This window comes from Rhipicephalus microplus, chromosome 9 (assembly GCF_043290135.1).
Source record: "Rhipicephalus microplus isolate Deutch F79 chromosome 9, USDA_Rmic, whole genome shotgun sequence".
Classification (NCBI taxonomy): domain Eukaryota; kingdom Metazoa; phylum Arthropoda; class Arachnida; order Ixodida; family Ixodidae; genus Rhipicephalus; species Rhipicephalus microplus.
Genome location: NC_134708.1, coordinates 75,553,668 through 75,568,041, shown reverse-complemented (window position 1 = coordinate 75,568,041; position 14,374 = coordinate 75,553,668). Strand labels below are relative to the sequence as shown.

The 14,374-nt window shown below is 45.1% G+C and overlaps 1 protein-coding gene across 8 annotated transcripts in view; it reads right to left on the bottom strand.

The window, feature by feature from the left end:
• The window catches only part of HUWE1 (HECT, UBA and WWE domain containing E3 ubiquitin protein ligase 1), a 207,744-nt gene extending 193,835 nt beyond the window's left edge, over nucleotides 1-13,909 (bottom strand). For 4 of the 8 annotated variants that reach the window (XM_075873870.1, XM_075873866.1, XM_075873869.1 and 1 more), the window contains exons 1-10: nucleotides 13,660-13,908; nucleotides 11,964-12,107; nucleotides 10,879-10,965; nucleotides 9,828-9,901; nucleotides 9,137-9,215; nucleotides 8,660-8,722; nucleotides 7,850-7,972; nucleotides 3,398-3,469; nucleotides 2,190-2,289; nucleotides 791-891 (exon numbers count right to left, since the gene is read on the bottom strand). In XM_075873870.1, coding sequence (XP_075729985.1) covers nucleotides 791-891; nucleotides 2,190-2,289; nucleotides 3,398-3,469; nucleotides 7,850-7,972; nucleotides 8,660-8,722; nucleotides 9,137-9,215; nucleotides 9,828-9,901; nucleotides 10,879-10,965; nucleotides 11,964-12,107; nucleotides 13,660-13,803 — 987 coding nt within the window. In that variant the 5' untranslated portion in view covers nucleotides 13,804-13,908. Of the gene's footprint in view, nucleotides 1-790; nucleotides 892-2,189; nucleotides 2,290-3,397; nucleotides 3,470-7,849; nucleotides 7,973-8,659; nucleotides 8,723-9,136; nucleotides 9,216-9,827; nucleotides 9,902-10,878; nucleotides 10,966-11,963; nucleotides 12,108-13,659 lie in introns of all 8 variants that reach the window. The other 4 variants (XM_075873864.1, XM_075873865.1, XM_075873867.1 and 1 more) reach the window with 2 other exon arrangements.
• Between the last annotated feature and the right edge of the window lie 465 nt (nucleotides 13,910-14,374).

Here is a 14,374-nt window from a genome sequence, read left to right as displayed (position 1 = left end):
GAGCCAGCTTCTTGGGCTCATCGGAAAGAGCATTTCTCCGTATTTAACTTTCCCGCCTCAGCTGGCTCCTCGCTTTGACAACAAGCGAGCGGAAAGCAAATGTCTGAAGGTCGTTTTGAGGCCCTTGATTGGCCGTGGCCGCCATGTTGCCTCAGCTCGCCTCGCCATTGGCCCGATGCTCGCTCCAGGAGATCGTCGTCTGCTGCTTGTGCGTCGCGAGGACATGGCTCTCGAAAATTGCCACTTCATGACGTGTTCACGGCTCGATAATCACTTAAGATATAACTACGCTTTAGTTACGAGCAGTAAGCGGATGCGCGATCAGGTTACTACGAGCGGGCGGGCGGTCTACAAGCACGGATACCCAATAGTCTTCTTTTGAGTGAAGATCAACACCATTTACAGCTTCCTGGCATGTTTTCTTACAGCACTAGGCTTTCCACGAGCAGACCATATAAGTCGAACCACGTAGCATGATGTAACTTGAGAACTACTCAAGGTATCATGATGAAACTGCATATTTCCCTGTTCAAGACACTTATGAGAATGCATGCCAAATTTCATTGCTCTAGGTCAACAAACAAAAAAGTTTTTTTTCAACGCCATCTCCCCCTTAATCTGTTCATCGTCCCTTCCATATCCTGGTGAAAATCAACCTTCACATCATTGCATAATAAAAAATTCAGCGCTCTGGACCAAGAAACAAAACCATTTACAATCCCCACAACTAACCAAGCATAACCTCTTAATTGCTTCCCAGGGTGCAGCTGACTGCAAGAACAGCACTCACTATGAGATTGGGATCCTTCAACTCTAGGACATCCACGAGCTCCTCGATGAGGCCGTTGTACAGGAGACTGTTTATGTTGTCCTGGATTGCACTGCAGTACACTGTGTAGAGGAGAGAAAGGGGCGTGAACGGCGAGTACACTTGCATGCTAAAGATAGCACAAAATCCTGCAAGTTCATTCATACACTAGTACAAGCATAGTACTTATGCATCGTACGAGCACAAAAGATGCATTTTCATTCAAGTTGATAAGAGTGCCGAAAAATAAATTCTAGGGTGTCCCATACCAAATTAGTGAAGATAACGAGACGTACTGCAGTGAGAGATCAAGGATTAAAAAATGCGCCAAATCAGCGAAATACGAACCTGCCTTCCCATGCTTAGCAATGCAACACCTTAGTTATAGACACCACAGCATGTTAGCACGCCTCAGCTAAACTGACCAGGGTGCTATATCGCACGAGTTCAGATAAGAAAACAGAAGCCACATAGTGCCCGCCAACTTTTACGTCGTGGCTTACAGCGCGAAACACCCGGACATAGACTAAGAGAAAAGGACAGGGTACAGCACTGACTTTCAACTGAAATTTCATTGAAAAATTTGGCCCGAATCTACATGTTACACTGTAAATGTCGTCGAAAGACGACAGTCTTGCGTCCTGAGAGAGTGATCAAAACGTTTATTTGATGTTCTGCGCAAGAAAATCAGTGAATGGTATTCAAAAGGCCCTGCGTTAGAGTGCCTCGAGCGTGTAGCGGAGGCGAACAAGCGCATCTAGGCAAGTTCGACACGAGCGCTACCTGGCAGTTATCTTCGAAAACGAAGGCGTGTGCACCAGTCTCGGAGGTGATAAGGTGTAGAATGCAAAGCGACGGGCAGGTGCCGCCACCGTGTCGTCCTAGCAAAGCGTTGGAAACACCTTCTTGAGCATCGCGTTGCACTTTCAGCGCAGCGTGATAAACGCTACGTTAAGTCCTTAGAGTTACCTTTGTGTGCCTCTTCTAGTATAAAGGCAGACATACAAAACATAGACGTGTTGTTATGGCACCTCAGATATGCGCAATATTTCCTTTTTAATTGACCATCGCACAACTATTAACGTGAAACCTTGAGCAATATTGGTGGGCGCTGCGGATGAGGTTGGCCGTTTGGTGCCGTTTAAGGTATCGTTATGGCGGACAAACAGACAAATGTACAGATAGACAGACAGACCAAACTTTTTCCGTCGAAGGTCCCCAAGAAAGACTATCGTCTTTAAAAACGAATATATATACTATATGAATAGAAGACCTCGTGACTGAGCCGGCCCACTCATTTGATCAAAATTATACCCGGGAACAAGTGGAAACACCTCGCAGGCTGCACAACCGGGGGGCCCACAAACAAAACGGTTCTCACCGAGTATGGAGAGCGCTTGAAGCCGAGCCTGCACACACTGTAACCGCTTGGGGTAGCTGGAAAAACTGTGCGCTAAACGAACATGTGTCAGCAGCAGCATCTGTGCAAGGAGAACAAAACGAGAGCCCACGTTCATTCATTGGTATTTGATCGTGTTTGGATGTCAATAGAACACTTCCCATACAGCACAGGCCATGCTCAAAAAAACGTCGCACATTTCGTAACCTCCCGACGACACTGATGCAAGGCAGGAAAGAATTTGATGAGAGTGGTCAAGCACTCAAATCATGGTCTAAGTCCAGTTCTTAAAACATTGAATAATTACATGCGCGGAACTACAACGAAACTATTGTTTGCCACCACGGTGCATTAAAAGGTTGACTCAAAGCACGACCATGAATGGCAACCATTTCAAGGGCTCGCAGTGTCATTCACGGCAGTGCGTGAATATTGGCATCGGGTGTTCAGACTTTTCAGTGGTTAATACACATTCCGACGACTAGGGCGGCGTCACTGCAACACTTCGTACAGCAAGAGCAATAGAGCTGCTTTAACTCTTTTGCATTGCACATTTGCACTACTTTACATTAGGTGCGCTCTCCAAGAATCATTGAAATCAACTAAGACGTGGCCAGACATACGCAAAGTACCAATGATGGCTAGCGAAGACCATAGGACCAGTCCGAATTACAAGACTTTTACACTATCGGCAGATTAGTGAAATGACATCAGTGACATCTTCTTTAGACTTAGGTCAGGTTCTTAATCAAAAAATTTCCAAATTTTAACAGAGAGAGTGAGGGGGTGGCAACATTTCTTTATGTTGAGACACAGCTACGAGCAGAGCAGGACGAAACTTACATCAGAAAAAGGTGGTCAAGAAAGTCACTAAGAGAAGGAAGCTTAAAAAAATTAAAAAATGCAACTCTACTCCAACACTTTTGACTTGACATGCTATGAAACGGCAATGTAGGAGCATCATGAAAAAAAAATAAAGCCAAAGCACACGGGATCATGGCCATTGTTTGGTGTTGGGTCCCCACCTTCTCTGAAATGGGAGAGAATCGTTTTGCCCATTGAATAAAGTTTGTTCATTATCTTTCAGCAGCAACATGTTTTTACACTTGGGGCTGGTAATTTTATTTTCCAATCTTAAAACAAGCAATACATTACTCAAGGAATGACGATAAAAGAAAGGGAACACTCACGTGTTTGGCTGGTGGGACAGCGTATGTCTCGAGCAGTTCCTCCATGATCTGAGATGGGTTCTTGTTCGTAATCTACACAAGATAAGAACAAAGGCAGAGGTATTTAAAGCATGGTCCCACACCCTTTCTTTGCACAGTATAAACATGCACACAGCTCAACCCTACCTCAGGGCCATAAATGATCTGGCAAAGCCCGCTTCAGTTCATTTCTACCTGGTAAAGGCAATTCCAGTCAATTTTCACCTGGTGACGTCAATTACAGCTTGTTTCTGCTAGATAAAGTGCACTTCAGTTCATTTCTACGAGGTAAAGTTGGATTCATTTAATTTCTACCAAGTAAAATTCATCTAAGTTCATTTCTACCTGGTAAAGACAATGCGAGTTAATTTCACCACCACTGGGCACAAAGTACGCTCCATTTAAAAAAGAGAAAAAATATAATTCACACCAGTGAGTCATCTGGCAGTATTTGCTTGAGTTTGATAAATCTCTCTGTCGAGTCCATGCCCACACTTTCGTGAATTAGGAGTTTCAGAAGTAATGTATAAATGATTTAAAGTAATTTTTATTTTTGAAAAAAGTCGTGTAGCATGCCATCGATTCTGCCAAACATAGCTAACCATACTTTTAAAAAACCAGTCCCTTATAAACTCCCTTATTACAGTATAGACCACTTATAAGGTAAGCCGTGGAAGTCGTGAATATCCGCACTATAAGCGATGTTTGGTATAGCCAAAACAACATTTCTTAAGGGCCGCACTTGCGAAAAACACGTTGAGCATACAGCCTCGCATGCCTGGGAATCGAAGCATGCATTGCGTGGTGTTCACAACAATTTAAATTTCCAAATGTTAAAAAAATTGATGATAAAAAAAAAATGAAGTGAACGCAAAAAAGGGGAGGGGAGGTGGGGGTTTCAACAAAAGAAAGCACCATTGCGAAAATTCGCCTACTTCTCAGACCACCTAAATTATGCGCATTACACAGACACTACAGTTAAACCTCGTTATAACGAAATTGGAGGGCCGCCGCTATTTGCTCGTTATAAACAATATTTCGTTATAGCCGTAGCAGGCATTTACCGCAAATATTATGCCACTGTACTTACCCCAAAAAAACAGCGGGCGAAATAGTATCCCGCCGCACGGTGGTATGCAACAAAATAACTGCATTCCCATATAAAAAGGAAAAGTAATGCACCTGTTTTAATGCACTTCAAAATACACAGCTTGCATTTCAGGCAGACTTAGCTGCAAAAAAGTCCGTAATTGGACGTTGATGCATCTTCTTGATGCGAATGATGGCTCGCTCAGCTGCGGCCGCAATGTTCAAGCCATCTTCGCCGCCCTCGTGAGCGCCGAAGTAGCGGCGCAGTACGTCCACCGCGTCTAATGCCTTCGACGTCGTCGGCACGTTTGTCTCCTGTTCGTCGACAGAGTCATCGTCACTGGTTTCGTTACGATCACTGACAGCGCGCACAATATCGTCATCCAGGAGCTGCTCCGTTGCCACCACTTCCGAGTCCGCACTCACATAGTCGCAAAACGACTCGCTGTCAGGCACGACACCGGCGTCACGAAGTGCCGTCCACGATGCAGCGACTTAGTCTGATGTGGCAAAACCATCCGGCACAGTGGGCTCGTTGGCTCATCGCTGGCGTCTGGTGCGGCGGCAAATGAGGCGTGCCGAAAGCAGTTTGCGATCGTGGTCGCCGTCACACTCATCCACGCCGCCTGAAGCATTTCGAGCGCAGCGTACAAGTCAACATCGGTGTCTCGCTTCATCCTCATGTTGAGCAGGAGCTTGTCTATCACACGCTTGCTGTAACCTGCCTTCAGCGACATAATCACGCCTTGGTCAAGCGGCTATATTTTTGCTGTGCAGTTGGCAGGGAGGAACAGCAGCTCGATGTTTTGAAGCACGGCAGCGGTATGGTGGGCGGTGCAGTTATCTAAAACAAGGCACACCTTGCGGTTCGCCTTTGCCAGCTTCTCACCCCATTCGCAAAGCTATTTTAAAAATCTCCCTGGTCATCCAGGCTTTGTGATTGGCTACGTACTTGACTGGGAGCTGCCTCTTCCCCTTAAAGCAGCAAGGGGATGCACTTTTGCCAATTACGAAAATTGGCAGCTTCTCAGAGCCGGTCATGTTTGCACAAAGTAGCGCAGTGATCCGCAGCTTACTTTGCCGCCATGGCACGGCTCGCCTTTGAGGGCTAACGTCTTGTGCGGCAACATCTTGAAAAAGAGAGCGGTTTCGTCCGCGCTAAAGATATCCTCCGCGCTGTATTTTTCTAGCAGCCGCACGATGTTTTCTTTCGCCCACTTGGTAGCCTCTGCTTCGTCGACAGATTGCGATTCGCCGCAGACCGCTCTCCCGACAATGTCGTGGCGCTCCTTGAAGCGTTGGAGCCAACCCGAACTTGCTACGAAGTTGTCATAACCCATGATGCAGGCGAAGTCTCTCGCTTTTCTTTGCAGCAAGGCGTCGCTCACCGGCAGATTCACGGCCCGCGTGTCCAAGAACCATCTAAAAACGGCCCTTTCGACCGCTTCAAAGGCAGGTGCCCTCATCCTCTTAGCGCTTCCTTTCACGCCACGTGCAACAGCGTCGATGATGGACTCCTGCTTGCTCAAGATGGTTGACAGTGTGCTCGTCAATACGCCAAAGTCTCTTGCCACGTTGCCTTTCTTGGTCCCCGATTCGACGGCTCTTATCATAGCCGCCTTCTGATCTAGCGTTATGCGCTTTCGCTACCCGCCTGGCGCATTCATGTTGCTGGAATCACGAGCGCAGCACGATAAAAGATAAGGCAGAAGTGGTCGAAAAAGAGAAGAAACACGCACGCAAAAGCAACGCGGCTCACGTCGGCGAACGACAACACTTGCAGAGAAAGTGACTGTGAAGAGGAAGGGGCAGAAGAGGCGGCGCTCTTTTGCGCTGCCCTCTAGGAACCGGTTACTCAAGAGGAAGGGGGTATGTAAGATTAGGAAGCGCACCTCAACGCCATGAGAAAGGGGAGAGGGAGAATATAAAGACGACAGAAAAGAAAAGGGCGAGATGTTCGCGGAGCGCTCCGTTTGGTGGTAGCCAAGCGGCGCACGTGCAGCGACCTCTCCTCCGGAAACAGCACATGCCGTCTGCTTTGCGCGCGTTGCTGGAGGGCACGTGGCGGGAGTTTTAAACTGCTAAATACAGTTCTCGCGTTGCGCGCCGTCTCAAATTCCCGTTGTGCACTGTCCTGACATCGGCTCAAAATTTTACTTCCTAACAAAATTTGTTCGTTATATCCCATAACAGGCAAATTTTGCCACGTTAAAACGAGGTTTTGAATACATTGGTTTGTATGGGGACTTTAAGGGGAATTAGGATTTGCTTGTTATATCTATTATTTCGTTATAGCCCGTCTTGTTATAACGAGGTCTAACTGTATTTCGAATCACGTCGAGGATTTCACGCATTGAAAGATGCCAGTAATTTGATTTCACAGGTGCGCACTCGATTTTAAAACATCGCAATCGAATTGCGACCACCATTCCTAGTTTTCACTAAGGATACGTATCCTTTCCCGTTAAGTGCAGCCACCACAAAGAGTTTTGTTAAATTCCGTACCAAACTGCAACTTATATATAGCATGCGACCCCTACCGAAGCGCTACCAATGCCAATTAGGCCAAGCCTGCCATTAGGCATGTTGTCATGGGAAGTTTGTTCAAGACATGAAGATCCGGCCTCGGAAATATCGCACTCAAGCATTGAACCAAGAATAGCGTACGCGACACGTAGTTCGCATTTGTGGCCAGGAGATCAAAATGACGAAGACCCGCCAAGCTTACGAAGACCACACACTGGCAGCAAAGGCAAAAGCTCGACCGAGGTAGCAAACGCAATATCTGTACCAAGCTCAATAACGAAGATGCTTTTTCGGACAGAAAACTTAAGCGCAGTTGATAAAAGACGGCAGCGAGTGTACTTTGTCGAGCCGCACGCGTCCGGAGCCACGCTAGCGACGTAAACACTGTAGCCGTGTCGACGCCGGCGCAAAGGCGACGAGCCCGCGCAGCTTGTCGTGGTTCTTTTTTCCTTTTTTTTTTCTTCCTTGTGTCCATTGTTCGTTCACTTCGCGTCTCCTCCTCCTCCGTAACTAACTCGTCGCTCGCTCCCCAGTGGCTCTCCCAGCATGCCTCCTTTTAGACGTGCACTCTCCACTGCGATTGTCGAACATTTTCCGGCAACCACATTATAATTAGTCTTTCATCTTGAGGGACCGCACAATGAGTGGTATGCGTATACATAGGTTTCTACAGGAGAACAAACGAGAGTCGAAAAAGACCGCACTGTAACCGGTTCTGCACTATAAGCGTTTACTTCGTAAGTGGTCTACACCGTATCTCTCTCAAGCTGCTTCGATCAACCAATACCACAAGAATAGAAAACAGTTTGCAAGGGTTACCTTGTCCACGTTTTCCATGTGAATGACGGAGACTGTGGTGGATGGCTGCTTCTTGGCTCCCGTGCCATCCGTAGGTTCCATGTAAAACTCAAAGTGAAGAGTCGTGGCACTGGCTGGAAATTTCTGCACACCCGAAGAACCAACCCAACGATGACATAATGCAGTAGCAGATCATTCCATGCTTCTTTTAAAAAAATTGTATTTTTATTTTGACGATGTCAGTCAGCATTGTCTGAGCGGTGTACACTTCACAGCCTCTACATTTTTTTTCACTAGGCAACTGACTCGTCAAGGGTAAGATATGCGAATATTATGAGAGATGACACAGCCAGAGGGCATGGGAATAATTTTTCTCAGCAATAAGCTTTTTTGGTTTGTTTCCGATACTATAATAATTTCTGGGGTTCCAGGTCCCAAAACTACAATTTGATTAGGGGACACATTGCAGTACAGGACTCCGGAAATTTTGACAATCTAGTGTTCTTTAACATGTACTGGCATTGCACAATACGTAGGCTCTGGAATTTTTAAATTTTTTTTATACTAAACAGTACACAGGGCAGACACCATGAGCACTGCATGAATCCAAAATGCTTCAGCTTAGCTCATTCAAAGAACCACAAAAAAATAATGAAAGTACTGTAGCTTGTGTTGTCTCAAATGAAACTCTTTTCGACCAAACTCCTTACGAGTACCTAAGCCAAGTGAATGCAGTTATTGATCAAGAATAAAGATTTGCAACCACACTAACACACCCAACACTTGTTGGTCAACAAGTTGCAAGACTGTGCAACGTCACTTCTAACTTACGCTCATTGGAAGGTCCCTACAGCATTCAGCCAGGCCGAAGCCATTCTCCTTTCCCCCCCAGTTCTGAAAAAAAAAAAAACACCAAAGCAGAGATGAGCCAAGTAGGCGACAATAAACTATTCTGGTATTAGCAATAGCTCATACTTTTACCCGAATTTTTTTTATAGGTAACAGTGTTGATAGTAAGCATTTACACAGACTGAGTTCATTCCTCCCAATTCACTTTCGGGATGTCACCACATGACAAAAACATTAGCTCCAACTAGCACTGTAAAAACGATGCCAAATGTTGCAAAAGAACAGCTGAAAACCAGCAAGTTGCCAGGTCGAACAGATAATGCAAACCTGACATTCCAAGAAGCTTGTACATGACTCTCATTAACGAGCATCAAACATGATGTGCACGAACTGACAATGAAAAATTGCTATTGCTAACTTGCTGCGACATGCATGGACCAGACGAAAAATTGCACCCACCTCCGCCAGGTACGTCAGCCTTGTCAGGAGGGCCTGCCGCCTGTCTGGATTTAACCTTGTGATGAAGTTGGAACGTTTGCTGCCGAGAGACAAAAGCACGGGTGAGGACAAAAGCATGGGTGGGCTTTGCAAGGTCTGCCCACTCCCACTGTATAGTGCCCAACAACACCGGGAAGAAAAACCAGACAGTATACTCAAAGCGTGACAGCAATGCCATTTTAACTGCACGGCAGATGTTAATTAGAGCCAGAGAGCAAACCATTTATAACTGACCACACAGCGTGGGTTATATAGAAATGCAGAACTATCCTCAGAAAGCCAATTATACTTGAATGCAGCACCATTAATTAACAATCTGCAACTACTCACGACTTTTTCAAGTTCAAAAATATTGTTCTAGCGATGCAATTTCACCATCTCACGGCAGCAAATTCTGATTTGTCATTGGCACACAAGTGGACCACAGCTTCCTTCTCTTAGGGGAGACAAAAACACAGACACAGCTGTCATTGTGAAACTATCGTAAGTGATTGGCAAAATGCGGAACGGTTAATTGCACTTGTAGAGAATAATAATGACAGGCCCTTGTGCTTGAGACCGAATGTAAAGATCTGATCGATTCGGCACACGAGGAAAGAGCTTGCTCTTTCTGTTGCACAGAAGCTGATCAGGTAAGTGGTTGAGGACTCACCTGAAAACGTAGAGTAGGTTGAGTACACCCAGCACCACTTGCATGTCGCTTGACGACAGCAGTGCCGTTAGGTGCTGCGCACACACAAGAAGCGACTTGTCATTACATGTTCATGGCTATGCTAGCTGAGCTCCAAGAGAATTTTCCTTAAAAGCCCTTTTCACCAAAAAAAAAAGTTTCTTCACTGTGGAATAAAAAGCCAAATTTTTTTTACTCCAAGACTTGTTTAGACATGGGATTTAGAAATTGAAGACATAGCACACTAACGAAAACAAACTGAATGATACACAGCACTTTGTTCCTATGAGATAGGAGAGTTACATGGAGTGATAAAAAGACCATCTTAATCTCGTCTTTGCCTCGGACATCACAGGAGTGAATCCGGCTATGCATTAAATGAGTGGTGCCATCAAGTTTCGAGGCTAAAACAAGCCTCTTGCTAATGTCCTCTGCACGCTAGGCCATTACACATGAATGTTCGGACGCAGCAAACGTTTATAATGTATTTTAATTCCCCTCGACAGTGTACATAAATGCTCATTCTCCTGACCGAAGCCCATCGCAAGCATGTCCAGAGCTGCCATAGCTCTGTAGAAAGGGCAACGAAAATTCGACGTCACACCACATCTGTAGTGAATGTAGACGTGCACAGGTTTGCGAAAATTGCACAAATAAAAAAGGTGATATTAATTTATTTAAGGATAATAAATGAATATTGGTGCTTGTATCATGCTTCCCGGAGCTATAAGAAAGGCTTGCAGCAGCGAACACACAAGTTTCAAATATGGTGGCACCAACCTATAACGTTATCACTAGTAAAAATAACCACAAGCTTTGTTTCAGCTACAATTACTGGTATGGATTGAATGCAACGACTGCTCTTTGAAGCATTTTTGCAAAGAACTGCCCCATGTAAATGCCAGCAGTGTCGCATTTCAAAATGAATTTAAGAACTCGCATTTAACCTAACTGACCTCCAAGGCTTGTGTGTAGAGGCCAGCAATGGCGCATTTTAAGATTAATTTTAAAAACTAGCATATGACCAACTGACCTCCATGGAGTTGTAGAGATGCCTCGAGAAGCTGTGTTCGATCAGGAGGGCTGTAAACTGGAGAATGTACAACAGGAGCTCCTTCTCCTGTTACGAGAGAAAAAAAAGGAGGGCATGCATGCGCACATTACATGTCTCATTAACAAGCTGTGATATAAACAATACTGCTGGTCTCGTTTTCGAGACCATAATGAGGAATCGGCACTTATACTGCACCTTTGTGTTCGTCTATTACATAGGCAGTACAAGAAGGAACAAGAAGCTGACTGTCAGAAAAAAAAACACAGCTCGGCGGTTATCAGCAGTTTCTGTGCTATTCTTTAGCTAGAACTCCAACAGCCAGCGCATCAGTCTACATTTAAACCTCCTTATGAGGAAATTGCATCTTACATGCAAGTAAGCATTATAACTGAAAATTCATTAAAATGGTATATTCCCAGCAGTCTATTGCAAGACTATCCTTAATTTACTTCGTTATAACAGATATTTCCTTATATCCGGGCTCATTATATCGAGGTTCGAGTTCTAGTGACATTTCAGCTTGTACAGATATTTTCACCGTATGCTGTTGTTCACAACTTCAGAAACTACGGGAGATAATAGTCAATGGCAACAGCGATCCGCTTTTACACCAAATGCCGCTGGTGCTTCTACCCGCCTCGGCGTAACACACAACTTTGGTCACACGACTTTCTTCTTTGTGGCCCCCAGCGTTGCAACAATGCCACAATGGTGGCATCGATCACAGTGGGAATTTTTTTTTTAATTTCTCCTACCAATTAGCAGTTTTGGTTTTGTTTCTGAGGTGCCAGGGGGAATTTCATGCGGTGTTATTAATCTACAGTGCCAGTACGGAAAGGGTTAATGTGCAGATAAATCTAAACCCACAGATGTTGTTCGCAATTTGCCATTAATTGAAATGCGGCTACTATGACCTTCAATCAAGCCCATGCCCTCGGGCTTTCACCACAAATAGATTCATACGGAAATTTCAAAGCACCACTGGCACTATGTGAGACATCACAATTGAAGAGGTGTAGCATCTCGCAGACCAACGTGGGTTCACCGTCAAAAAAGAAGCCCACCTGTTCTCGGCCAGGACTGTCGCATGGCAGACACCACTGGCCTTCCTGGGTTGTCTGGCATGCTGCCTCCAGCAGAGAGTCGAACAGGTCCAGGACATCGATCCAGTGGTACAGCTCACACTGCATGCAATTAAACAAGGGAAACTGCACACTGTGAAACACAGGGAACCTTTCCGCAGCGCTCGCAAGCAACAGAACACACCCCACCCATGGATCACGGCAACGTCTGGACGCGGCTTTCACTCCCATTTGAGGCGTCGCGTTAGACGCCATGCAAAACGTGGGGCGACAGCACCATTGTCAAGAGAGGCCAGCTCTCAAAAACCAGGGTTTCAATCAAGACTGTTGCCCACGATGCACGTGGTGAATTGCCAATAATTATCATTTAACACCACAAAACTGCACAGACAGTTATGAGGGACATTATAGTGGAGTTCGCACAAACCTCGATACAACGAATTCAGATAAAACAAATTATTGGTTATAACAAAATAAGTGAAGAATACCTTTATCACACAGACTCAGTGTTAAGATGAATTGTTTATAATAAAATTTTGGTCATACAACAGCGCTCAAAAACCAGGGTTTCAATCAAGACTGTTGCCCACGATGCACGTGGTGAATTGCCAATAATTATTTAACACAACAAAACTGCACAGACAGTTATGAGGGACATTATAGTGGAGTTCGCACAAACCTCGATACAACGAATTCAGATAAAACAAATTATTGGTTATAACAAAATAAGTGAAGAACACCTATATCACACAGACTCAGTGTTAAGATGAATTGTTTATAATAAAATTTTGGTCATACAACATATTTTGAAGGCAGATGTGACTATTATAAGAATAGTTTGGGTATTTATTTTTGTCTATGTTAACGAAGTACTATGAGATTTCACAAAAAATCCTTTAATGGAGAATCCCTCCAATTTTATCATGTGCTAAACTAAATGGCCACGCTTGAGAGATTTCACAATGCTCTGTTATCTACTGATTGTGTAAAGGCATTTGAATATGCAAGTCCAGCACTAGTCTTCCTTGTCCTCCTTTCTATTCTTCCTGTTCTGATGCTTAGCAACCGCACCTAGTTTTATGGTTGTTTAAAAAAAAGTGCTACCGAGGGTCTCTAACACACTATCAAATATCAAGTGCTGTTTAGCATTTAATTTCCATTAAAATGCTCCCACCATCCAAATGGCAACCTCATCAACAGCTTATGAGTTGTTGCAACAGGCAAGAATCTCGTAAATATAGAATTGTGGTCCGTGTATAAGATTCTCACCCTTTACGTTATCATGGGTTACCACGCATGATGGGCAACACTAGTAGATACACATTTGGGTAACATTTCAAGGAGCTTCAATGCTTTACTGAACTGCTGGTGTAAGGAGTAGCTGGTTAAACAATAATAAAATCACGGTACTTTTATTACTTTGTTTACACAAGAACACTGACACAACTGAAAAGTTTTTGCAGAAGTATTGTAGAGTGGAAAAACCTGCCACAAGACGATTGCTACCAGCTTTTCCACCACTGTTAACGGCTCCAATGACGCGTAAAAGCGTGTTTAAACAGCAAGACATACGTGCGAACATGCTGAAATTCACTAGTAACTCTTCACAAGCCCCAAACAAGCTGGCCCTCGCATGCCACACAGCAAAGCCGCCGCTGGCAGTGCTGGCCTCACTCACTTTGCCCCAGTTCCAGCTCTTGACGGCCTTGAGCTCCTGGAGCAGCTCCTCCTGGGTGCAGCTCTTGAGCCGCTCGACCAGGAGCTTACAGTCCAGCGGAACCTCCGAGGAGCTTTTCTTGAGCCGGCTGCGCTCGATCTTCATGGTGGCAGAGGCCACGCAGGGGCCACTGGGACCCCCGACTGCACCAAGGGGGGGGGGGGGGGGACAGAGGGTCCTCAGAGGGTAACGGTCTTTCGCTCACTCGGCAGTGCTACTCATGGTCCCCCTCACCACCCTGCCGGCCTTTTCCTTGATGCTGGAAAAGAGAATTAGCGCGCCCAGTGAGGAACAGCACACTGCCCGCTTTATAAGTGTTGCTATGTCGTGCAAGCAAGCAGCAAGGTTCAGAGTTAAGTAGAAGAATGCAGCAAGTAACGCAACGAGTACAAACTTTAGTAAGAGACTTCTTAATGTGAAAGAACAGTAGTGCCAACAAATAGCAGTTACAAGAATAGTCTATAGATGCGCGCAGTGAGTGGCAACGCCCTTGTGCCGCTAGTGGGAGAGTCAAACGCGAAAATTAGCATCCCTTGACGTTGTCTACTCTGGTTTTAAAATTCGAAGACTAATCCCATCAGTTTTCATGCACAAATTCTGGCTATTCTTTTTTGCGTTCATCTCGGTAATCATTACTTCATGCATTCTAGAGTTAAGTCACAGAACCATTGCAAGG